Here is a 12,490-nt window from a genome sequence, read left to right as displayed (position 1 = left end):
CTGACAGTCCAGAGCAATGGGGAGTGCGGAAAAGAGGTGAAGAAGCGTGTGCAGCCAGGTTGGAATGGGTGGAGAAAAGTGTCAGGTCTGTTGTGTGATAAAAGAGTACCAGCAAGAATGAAAGGAAAGGTGTAAAGGACAGTAGTGAGACCAGCGATGTTGTATGGTTTGGAGACAGTTGCACTGAGGAAAAGACAGGAGGAAGAGCTAGAGGTAGCAGAGCTGAAGATGTTGAGGTTCTCTTTGGGAGTGACTAGGATGGATAGGATCAGGAATGAGTACATCAGAGGGACAGCACATGTGAGATGTTTTGGAGACAAAGTTAAAGAGGCCAGGTTGAGATGGTTTGGACATGTTCAGAGGAGGGAGAGTGAATATATTGGTAAAAGGATGCTGAGGTTAGAGCTGCCAGGCAGGAGGTCAAGAGGAAGAACAAAGAGGAAGTTTATGGATGTAGTGAAGGAGGACATGAAGGTAGTCAGTCTGAGAGAAGACGATACAGAGAATAGGACTAGATGGAGGCAGATGATTCGCCATGGCGACCCCTGAAGGGAAAAGCCGAAAGAAGAAGAAACTAATATTCACTGGATTGCCATATACCTTTGCAAGATGAGGGAAAATATCACACAGTGTAGCTTTAAATCAAGAATGTCAGAGTGATTTCTGGCTTAATTTCTTTTACAAGAATATTAATACAAACAAAAAAGAAAATTATTTCAAAATGTGATTTATTATCCAGCAACATTCTAAAAAATGACAGACAATGACAAAAAATAAACATATGTAACATGAATTTGCAGAGATGTTGTCAAGTAATGATGGTTGACCAAATGCTTTCAGTAAGGATATCCAGCATGTAGAGTTAAGTGGATAGTCAGCACATAAATGTTGTTCATGTAGAAGCAGAAATCTACTCTCGTGTCAATGTCTCTGATAGGCCTTTCAATGATAAACTAGATATAAATCCTCCTTTTAGCATCATATGTGGTCCATAGGAAAGTCAACAGTGAAATGGAAGTGCTTAAAGAAATAGTTCACCAAAAATGTTCATTTCTTCTTCATCCGTGTTGCTCTTTTTTCTCTACTTTACAGAGAATGTGTGTGTGTTTTGAAACAACATGAGGTTGAGTAGTTATTTTTCCATTTACAGGTGAACTATTCCTTTAAAAGTCAATGAAAGAATCATTTCTTCTGGAAAAATCCCATAATGGATGGCTGTTTTGTAGGTTTGTTAGCGACAGAGGTCTTCTTCTGGCTCTTTTCTTTTTTCACTTCCTCCCTTTTTCCAAATGACTGCTTGAGTGAGCTTGAGTCCTTGGCTTGATTGGTGGGTTCAGGCTCCTCTTCACTCTCAGAGTAAGACTCGCTCACATAACCCTTCTCAGTCACTAGGAATAAAGATACACTGGTTATGTATAGTCTGAGAGACACTGTAAAGAAGCATGTGTTGGTCTATATCTTGTAGGGGCGACCCCGAATAGTTATATTTCCCTCAAAGCGTCAATGTACATACTGATTTCACCCTGTTCTACAAGATACACCCATCGTGCAGCTCTTCTGTCAGACGTCGATTCAAAATTGAGCTTGCGCATAATGTGCGGGTCCGGTGTGAGATACCTGAGGCGCGGCGCTGAGCTTTGCGTCTGGTGTGCGAAGCCCAAAAAGGCACAATCGTAAAGTGTTCTTGTCCTCTCTAGGCAGGTATTTTTTAGGTTTATTTATCAAAATCGTTTATATTTTTGTGTGATGTTCTGTATTTCGATCGCGACTTTTAAATGTTATGAGAAAATGTTTTACGAATGTTTATCCACCACATTACCTTTTATTTAAACCTAAATACGAAAGCCATTGTCAGTTTGTCTGTCGGTTGGCAGGCAGTTTTATTCCCTTTATTAAAAGTTGTTGCTGTGTGCATTGGGTAAAGGAAAATAAAAATAGTTTTACCTGCCTGCTGTGTGTCGTGCCCCTCCCAACCCATTCACACACACATAGATGATTTGACTATCAGTCGACTATAGAAAGATTTGACAATTCTAATTCGAATGTGTAAATCCTTAGTCGGGGACACCCCTAATATCTTGTATTTACTTTTTTTTTTAGTGTTGGTCATACATTTTGGCCTAAAGGAGGTTCCCAAAGTAGCATAATTAATTAGCTACTCTAAACCTTCATCTGGCCAACCATGTATGTAACAGCAAATAAATAAATAAATAAATATAGAGGAGAAAGAAAAAAAAAAACCCACATGCAATGAGTTTACCACCATACAATAAAAATACCCACTTCAAAGATTTACTGTGATGAACAGAAAACTGGCATTAAGGAATGTGTAATATTAGACATTGTGCCAAGTACAAAAATAGCAGCAGTGGCTTGAAGAAACACAAACATTCATGCTTTTGGTCTTCAAAACGATTTCCTTCTCATGCCATGAACAAAGTCAAAAATAATCTGGAATGTACAGTTTCAGCACAAACAGTTTGCCTGCACTGTATTTCTTTCATATAACTTATGATTTACTCAATGATTCAAGAGATTCTGTCAGTACACAAAAAATGATGTGCTTGTAAAAGGGCAAGCATAAATGTCAAATTACTACAGAAAATATACTTTTTAAAATGCTATGCATTGTAATATTTACTGCTTGGCCATGTGTACTTCTATTGCAAATCCATAACTGTAACTAGAGGGAAAATAAAATCATAAGGGATGAGGAGAAATTCTTACTGTGGTACGTGTGAATTCAGCATAATGTGTGTTGAACCCATTTTTAAAACCATTGTCCTTTATATTACAGATTTGATGGTCCATGTACGGTACTGTGCAATTTTCTTGGGCACATTAGTATTTTCACAAACACAGAATGGTTAAGTCAGTTATTTATTTCTTTTGCTTTAGTGTGTCAGTAGGAAATATCAGTTTACATGTGCAAACATTCATAATCCTGTGAGATTATTGTATGCACAAGGAGTCTGACAACAGCCGGAATACTCCACATGGAGATTTGACCTCACAATCACTGCATCTGTGATTACATGAAGAAACAGGAAAACTGAGACTAAATCCAGAAGACCTGTGTCAACGTTGACACTTGATCAAACCTTCCTGCAAAGCTACCTGAAAAAGTAAGTGCAAGTGTACCTGGACAAAAGCTGTTTTTAGAGCGGTTTTAAAAGCTGTTAATTAAAGTTAAGTAAATTGACAAATAAACCTATTTATAGCTATTTTTGAAAGCTGTACAGCATTTTTACACAAGTGCTTAAAACTTTTTTACAGTACTATAGCTTTGGAGGTATGTTTCTTCAAGCGTTTTAGAGATGTTTTTTTCTGTTTCCTCACATAAATCACAGACAGTTGCGCTTTTTTCTGTTTAGCTGATTAGTGTTGGGAGCGGTGGGATGTTTTATTTTTGACAGCACTAAGAGTGCAGTTATCTTTACATTAGGGATGTTCACTTCCATTTTCCACCCTCACCAATAACACACGTTAACGAATTATTAACCAACCAGATTGTTAAATTATAATTAAAGCCACAATGTCATTATAATAGGGGTTGGCGATATACCGTTGGACAAGATTAACTGGAAGAGATTTTGGGTAGGGTATTTTTTTTTTTGATATGGGTAATTTGGCCATATAAAATTTTTTGGGGGGTCTTTTCCCTCTCAATGTCTATGGTGGTTACGGCCCTGCTACACAGTCACATATATGGTTTTAAGTATTACAGTTTAAAAAGTTATTATAAGCAGCAAAAGACAACTCATTTCACTCTATGCTCTTTTATAGTATATATATATATATATATATATATATATATATATATATATATATATATATATATATATATATATATAAGAGAAATGAATAGTGTTCTCTACTCCGGTGTTGTGATCTAACAGACACCACAGAGTAAGAAACATGTGAAAAAGCAATTAACTCCAGCCAGATAAAGTAATTTTATGCAAAACCATAGACCTTTATCTACAGATGAAGTATAATAATAGCTTCACCGTGCTGACTGTCGTAACCGAGCCTGACGCACAGTTTGAATCCTGAACTGAGAATGATTGACATCCGCAGGAAGGTTTATGTGAACTTTAATTTAATGACTGAAATATCTGTACAGTACCTCACATTAGAATATAAAAAGGCTTCAGAAAACTTAGAATATAGTGCAATTTTATATGTTGCACTATAAAAAATATATGTTGCTTTATGATGTTTTTGTTCCTTATGTGTGGTAAAACAACAGCACAGAATAGTATATGCATAATATCAGATTTGGATCAGTCTTAGGGATGCAACAATTATAGATTTTGTTGGTACGATTAAAGTCTGAGAAATAATCACGGTTTCACGATTATCACCATATTTTCTACTGATTGAGAGAGGAAATACTGCAATAGATTGACTAGAATGCCCTATTTTACTGTCATGAGTGAATATTGCAGAAAAATTCCATACTTGAGTTAATACAGAATTTGCAAAACCCCACTTAATGATTCTGTGTGGGGAGACGAGTTTTTTTTTTTTAAGGAACCGGGACGTCTGAGGGAGTCACATGTCATTTGCTATGAAAAAATTACATAGTGCAGCTTTAGCCTTTGACATTTTTAAGCAGGTTTATTGAAAAATTGTTTAAATCACTGCATCCCTGTACTCGATCTGGCAAAAATTACAGTATCGGAGCCGATACCAATGCTGAGAATTGGTCGCAATCCTATTAAATGCATACTTGTGTCAAAGTGGCCATGTCTTTGCAAGTAAACACAGTCATTTAATATTGGAAATGTGCAGTTGGTCTTAAAGTGACGGCGTCCAAATTTACATGCTGTCGTTAATGTTAACCCAACAACAAAAAAGAGAAAATCTCTCAATGCTTTTGTGTATTTAAATGTTTTTTCATTTACAGTGAAGACCACTCTCTGTAATTCTTACTGTTGGTTAAGAGTTACCTAGTTAATTATGAGCATCCTTACTTTAAATCCTTGATTTCAAACTTTTACACTATATCCAGCACAAACCTACCAGTTAACTGAGTGCACTGTTGGTTACAGTGTTTACTTTATTCTTCCTTAATATTTTTAACAATTCTTTTTATTTGTGAACAATACAATAATAGTATTACAGAATCAGTAGTATCATCAGACACCAGACACAATGCTCTCTAAGATATCAGCATCTACCATCAAAAAATCCACACAGGTCAACCACTACTCAAAATAATGTAAGGATAAATGTCAACTGAAATTATACTTACCAAAGGAACCATCTTCATCAACAAATGTGTGAGACTTCAAAACACGCCTCCTTTTCCTCCTCTTCACCTCTGAGCTTTCCTGATCATTAAATGCAATATTAGTTTATGTAAAATACATGTGACATGTAGAGCAATATGGGCTAGTCACAAGGGATTAGCACACATTGGGTTTTTAAATTAATGACTAGATCAAAAAATAGAGTGAGTTTGTGGCAGGGCTACCTATAGAAGTGTGTTACCTAAAACAAGTGTTGGTGATACTTACTTCTTGGTGTGAAACGGTATCTCTCTTCACTTGTTTTTTGGGGCTGGGAGTCTGTATGCTCGGCACAGGTGGAGAGTCTGGCACAACTGAAAGAAGAGGAGACACACACATTTTACATAGATATATATATATATATATATATATATATATATATATATATATATATATATATAAAATAGAGAGAGAGAGAGAGAGAGAGAGAGAGAGAGAGAGAGAGAGAGAATAAGAGAAGAAACAATGAATGTTATCAATTAGCTTTTGTTTGTCAGAGAACAATTTTGATATTTTATTCATTACTCTGCCCAGAGGGGGAACCTATTTCTTTGTTTTTCTTCATTTTGGGTCACAGAGCGCCTCATCTGGATTGATTCAAATCTACCAAGCATGACGTGAGCCTTTTTTTTCCTTTTTCTTTTTTTGAAAAATGACGCTTCTTTTTTTCCCTTCTTGTTTTCCCCCTATATCTCTTTCCTACCTTCATCATCACTGCTGTCTGGCTGGGGCTTCTTTATACGCCGTCTTTTCTTCTGCTGGCTTTCCATTTTCTCATCATCACTGTCCACAACTTCAGAACGCTTTGATTTACTTTGAGAAAAACACATTTTAGCTCACATTGTTTTAGGGCAAATATAGCATCATATAATACATACAGTTGAATGAAATACAATTTTTCATTATTTGCAAAACAGTCATGTAAACACTGTATATTTATTTTGTATACTGTTCACTCTCTCTCTCACACACACACACACACACACACACACACACACACACACACACACACACACACACACACACACACACACACACACACACACACACACACACACACACACAAATGGTCTCTTAGAATTTACTATTTATATGTAGCCTATTTATATTGATTAAAATTAAACATTTTGATTTATTCTATATAAACTACTGAAAACTTTTTTATTTTTTACAAATTTCAACAAAAAAAGGGGTTATTTGGAGCATTTCTTTGCAGAATATAACAACCGGACAAAATAACAAAAATGTGTTATGTATTTGAATTTATTATACTATATCTATCTATCTATCTATCTATCTATCTATCTATCTATCTATCTATCTATCTATCTATCTATCTATCTATCTATCTATATATATATATATATATATATATATATATATATATATTACTATTTGGTGAAATTACCCTGATCAGCTTTTTTGTGTCTTGGCCAAGCAGCAACCTCAGTCTCTCTTGAAGGCAATACGGAAGTAACATAAGCCTTATTCCCGAATGTCTGTGGTCTTAATCCCGTGCGAATCGGTCATGCCTGTAATTTGTAAAGTAAAAATTCCCTACCATATAAAAGTTACCTACCATATTTCGCCGATTTGATGTGAAAATAGTAGTCCTGTGCGAATCGGCATTTCTGTGATTTGGCCAGGATTAGGCAGATGTCAATGAAGGCCTTTCTAAACCATCGGATTTCAAAATAAATATCTTAATTTGTGTTCCGAAGATGAAAAAAGTCCTTACGGGTGTCGAACGACGTGGGTAAGTAATTAATGACAGAATTTTCATTTTAAGGTAAACTAACCCTTTAAAGTCTGCATAATTATGGGTGTGGCCACTTTGAGTGACAGGTGGATTGCCATTTGTCTGCTGTCTGTTAGTTATCGCGTCACCTCAGCTCCGCCCACATCCCGCCTCTTTGTCTATTGTCAGTTATCCGGGAGCGACATACGATGACGCACTGCTAAGACGGCAACGACCAGCTCGACCCTACTATACGCTTCAAAACTGCTCAGAATCCTATGAGTGACGACACGGATACTATGTCCATATATCTTTACAGTCTATGGTCTTGGCATGCTCTCTACCACCCTTTCGCATTGCTGTTGGGTGATGACTGGTGACCTTCCATCTTCCTCGATCACATTCCAGAGGTTTTTAGTAGAGTTCAGGTTTGGAGATTGGGCTGGCCATGGTAGGGTCAAATCATGCTATGAAATTAAAGGGTGATACAATCAGTTTCAGTCAATCTCATGTAAATCTTGAGTACATATAGAGTAGTATTGCATCCTTCATATCTCCGAAAAGTCTTTAGTTTTATTATATTTAGAAAAGAAATACAGGCTGTACCGAGTCTTTCCGGGAAAAAAACGAGCGCCTGGAGGCGTATCGTGTGGGCGGAGCTAAAGAATGACTAGCGCACACAAAGAGGTGACGTCCTCAAGCGTGGAGAAGAAAACGCTACCGTAAATAAACCATAGTTATCAATCAGATTAAACTAATACATATATGATCCAGAATCAGATCCGGAGGCTGAAATAAATTGAACAGGAGAAGCATCAAGACGTCCATCTCTGTTGTATGTACTGTATTTGGGTGCCTGTCAACATTTGTGTGTCTTTACTCGCAGTTTATGATGACATGATTCGGTTTATGGACTATTGTGTGCGACTAAACCTTAGCAGTAGCAAGCAAAATGGTTTTACACATCAGACTAGTGTAACGTTATACATAGAACAACAATGGAGTAACCGTTAGCGCATTTGAATGACGAAGCACGGTTTGTAATAATATTATTATTTGACGTCACCCATAGGAATAAAATGGAGCGTGGCGCAACAGACGTGTTGCACGGACTAGTGGATCTGCTGCACCTGAGAGCAGTGTTTATGGGCAGCGTGCATCTAGTCACGTGCGCACACACCCTTCCGGGAGAAGAGCCCATACAAGGACATTCCGCTCTATCGACGTCAAGCCGACCCATACTCGAAAAAAACTCTCCAAAACTTGTGAGAAACCGGAAGGAGTATTTTTGACACAGAAATACTCCATCAACTTAGTTTTTGAAACTTTGTCTATGTTTAGGATGGGAATCCAAGTCTTTAATAGTGTAAAAAGCTCAGTATGCATGAAACAGCATTTCACCCCCCCTTTAAAATTCTCTGTAGTATATGTCTTTCTGTTTGTAATTGTCTCAATTACAGCAGACCTATAGATAACAGATGCGATATTTGTGGCTTTAAAGCAATATTTTATAAAGTAGCAGGCTATAAATAAAGGTATCATGATTTGACTGAACAATGCCAACTTGCAGAGCTCATGGTAACATATCCACATTCCCATGATCAAATGATTTCTTAACTGCCATTTGCTCGCGTACAAGGTTATCCAAGGGTATCTTTTCAGTTGTTATTTTTTGCACATAAATGCTCTAAATGACAATATTTGTATTTGAAATTTCTGAAAAAAATGTTCTTCCAAAGAACATCTATGTCAGTAGTTTATAAAATATAATATAGAAATAAAAATCCACAATATAGTGAGGAAAATCTACAAATGGACTTATTGCACTCTTTAATTTACTGAGCTCCTGAGAGCGACCCATTCTTTCACGGCCATGGAAGTGATTGGAACTCCTGAATTTATTGATTTGAAGGTGTGTCCCAATACTTTTGGCATTATAGTGTATAAATAGTAAATTGCTAAATTTGCAGTTTCCATATGCTGTATATTTATATATTTTAGAAAGGGGAAAAAATGTAAACCTTACTTCCTAGTGTCTTTTGATTCATGTTTCAAAGCACTGGATGCCTTAGATTGTTCCTCTTTAATGGCAAACTCAGATCTGGAAGATGGCTGGGACTGTTTCATACTTGCAGTACCCGATGCTGCAGAGCCACCGTCTGTCTCCTCTTTGATGCTTTTGTTGGGTTTTTCCTCTACCTTTTCTAAATTTTACAGGAACATTTTTTGTTTACTACTGTATGTTATGATTTGTTAAGATCTTTTGACAGTTGAATACTCACTTTGGGCAGGCTTCCCAAAAAAGTTACTCATGGGGTTTGCTTTTGAGGCCGGTTTTGTTTTTGAGGTTTCAACCTACAAAATATGAAACCATTATGAATTCCACACACAGTCTTGTGTGTCATCAACCTTAAACTATAGAGTTAAACACTTACCAGGGAAGAATCTTCTTTCTGCTCCGTTTTCACTTCCTTGCTGGATTCTTGGATCTTAGAAGCATTTTTGCTTGCAAACATTCCCATAATGCCCGCTGGCTGCTTAGCAACAGGTTTAGAGGTAGCAGAAGTGTTTTCATTTAAGCGAGGTTTATTGATTTCCTTCTCCACTGGAGGGACCAAAGCCATCTCCTGAGCTCTCTTCAGCTCTGCAGATGATACGGGGACCGCCGCAGCACAATGTATAGCGCTATACCTAACGAAAAAGGAGAAATATTGGACGAGCCAGTACATTAGCAGAAGGATCGCCTATGTGGTGCATGCACATGCTGCATTACATGATATATGAGGATCATTTACTTGTTGCAGTTCTTTAGGTTCTCCTTAACAGCATCGTAATCTGTACTGTAAAGTGGAGAACTATCCTTCAGCTCCGCTCTCTGCACACTGTAGACATGCACACTGATTGTCACATCCATCTTTGCTTTAACAGCTGTATTAAAAAAACAAAAGAGAAAGATTTTCCTCAACTAAAATCACATGAAATATACTTAAGGCCTGAAATTTCACTTGGGTTACTAACAACACAGATTTTCATAATATTTAATATTTTTAATTTTGCTCACAATTTATTTATACAAAAGAGAGAAATAAAGTAATAATTATTATAACAAATATAAATTATTCCCTCCAAAAACACTACAATATAAAAAAAAGATATTAAAAATCACTCCCACCCAGAAAACTAAAATATATGTAATCCAGATGAGATGTGTAAGATTAGAAAAGCCTAACATTTCTAAGCCAATAATTATTGAATTTGTAAACCATAATTTACAATACAAATATGGAAATCTTACCCTCAAGCTTGTCCTCACGTACAACTGACACTTTATGGCACTAAAAGGAATTGGATATATTCAATGGCAGATTTTAACTTAAATAAAAGTGAATTAGGGAAACATTAATTTAACAACACTGAATCAATGATCAGTTCAAAATCCTTACCGCACTACCATTTTCAACAAACTTGCCAGATACAAGGTAGGTGGCATGAAGGGAAGTCCCTGAACTTTCCCTGCGTTTCTGATCCAGGTAATGATACAACATTCTGCAACAAAGTGACATGATCATTAATAATTTCCAACAGATCACCAGAGACCAATTTATGCCTGAATATATTATTAGTGGCATCAATGGAAAGGACAGGACTTACTGTTTTGCTGTGTTCACATGGACTCCAAGAGTTAAACTGAGCCATTTGTAGGTGACCTGCAAAAAACAAAATATAAATGCTGACATGTAGCTTACTTATGCTTTATTCTCAAGCTACAAAAGTGCAATATAACTAGTAACAAGTTCTTGATTCTATTAAAGTCGGATTTAATAGTTTAATGTATAAACCGTCAATGTGGGACCGATGTGTATGTTGTTGCCTTAATAAAAAGAACCGAGTCAAGTGTCAGTCGGAAATCATACAGTCAAGTAAACAAGCACTCAACCACCACATGTAAGTTAGGCATTTTGGTCTCTCAACCGAGACTGCACGTTTGCAAATGACAAAAACGATATCGTTGTGGAAAACAATGACTTACGATTTTATTTTGATCAATCACAAATTCGTCAATATTGTCTAAATACAGGTCATCCATATCTGGCATGACTGCTAGTCCAAGTATACGCTTCAACGCTTGTGATTGAAAGATCTGCCAAACGCGGGAACTGCGGCAGAACCGTATTTACTTCCGGTCATGTGGGCTAGAGCCTAGATGTAATATACGTAGACGCCCCATAGATTTACGCTGCCTATTGGAGCGGACGTATCAGCGCGGCCCCCGCATTTATTTCTACTGAGAAAGATGTATTCTGAACTACAATGATCATAACTCCCCGAGTTTTTACCGGATTTTCACACGGTTTGGTTTGTTACAAACTGCAGAGACTTAGTTATGATACAGGACTAGCCTGACAAGCCAGACCCACATCAAGATGTTTTAATTAAATTAATTTTGCTGCCGCTAGGGTGCGTCTAGATTTCTAGGCTAATACAGGACGCTGTGACACATTGAAAAATTCTGCTTTCATGTAGAAAGACTATGTATTACGAGCTTTAACTAAGACATATGGTAGAATATGACATACTGATAAATGAATGAATTTTATATTTCAATAAAGAAACAAGTTTGATTGTTCATTTCTCTCTCTCTCTCTCTCTCTCTCTCTCTCTCTCTCTCTCTCTCTCTCTCTCTCTCTCTCTCTCACACACACACACACACACACACACACGCAATGGCATATTGATAAATGCATAATTAATGAATTTTATATTTAAATAAAGAAACAAGTTTGATTTTTCACTTGAATGTATTTCTCTCTGACACACTCACTCTCACTCACACACACACACACACACACACACACACACACACACACACACACACACACACACACACACACACACACACACACACACACACACACACCTTCTGTTACACATATACATAAAAGCTCCCATACTGTACCAGCTCAGAATTATTATTTTTTAAAGGCCTAAAGTAAACGTTATAAATAATTCCAGGTCATTCCAGCATCTTGTCAGGCTTGCAACGGGACTGGGAAGCTAATATCCTTTAAAAAGAACTGTTTTGCACAGCTTCTTGCGTATGCTTGCACTCTGTAACTCCAGGGTAGTTAATTTTGCGATGTGGTGCAGCCTTACTTTGTGAAATACAGACACCACAAATGACATAAGCATGAAATGATAATGATGTATACATTGTAAAATAACCTAAATTGTTGCTCAATCTTACTTGTGAAATGTAATCCCATGCGATCTGGTATCAATATTGCGTTATTGCAACCTTAAACTGCACAAAATACGGGCATAATTGCTCGCTCTCCGTTGACTCCGATTGACCCTGAATGCTAGCGTTGAGTGGAGAGACCCAACCAATATGGCGGCGATGCTGGATCACGCTGCAGCACGTCATGAGGTGTCTACGTATATTATTTCTATGGGC

The 12,490-nt window shown here is 37.0% G+C and overlaps 1 protein-coding gene across 1 annotated transcript; it reads right to left on the bottom strand.

Annotated features, from left to right (window-relative positions):
* Window positions 1–711: 711 nt before the first annotated feature.
* Window positions 712–11,198, bottom strand: pold3 (polymerase (DNA-directed), delta 3, accessory subunit). Its single transcript, XM_067423935.1, has 12 exons — window positions 11,066–11,198; window positions 10,687–10,742; window positions 10,479–10,581; window positions 10,331–10,370; window positions 9,831–9,963; window positions 9,471–9,726; window positions 9,318–9,390; window positions 9,062–9,239; window positions 6,001–6,110; window positions 5,526–5,611; window positions 5,261–5,339; window positions 712–1,388 (listed from the first exon to the last, which is right to left on the bottom strand). The coding sequence occupies exons 1-12, from the start codon at window positions 11,129–11,131 to the stop codon at window positions 1,183–1,185; spliced, it is 1,386 nt and encodes a 461-aa protein (XP_067280036.1). The 5' UTR covers window positions 11,132–11,198; the 3' UTR covers window positions 712–1,182.
* Window positions 11,199–12,490: the final 1,292 nt, after the last annotated feature.

Source organism: Pseudorasbora parva, chromosome 18 (genome assembly GCF_024679245.1).
Source record: "Pseudorasbora parva isolate DD20220531a chromosome 18, ASM2467924v1, whole genome shotgun sequence".
NCBI classification, from domain to species: Eukaryota; Metazoa; Chordata; class Actinopteri; order Cypriniformes; family Gobionidae; genus Pseudorasbora; species Pseudorasbora parva.
This window is presented reverse-complemented; position numbering and strand designations above follow the sequence as displayed.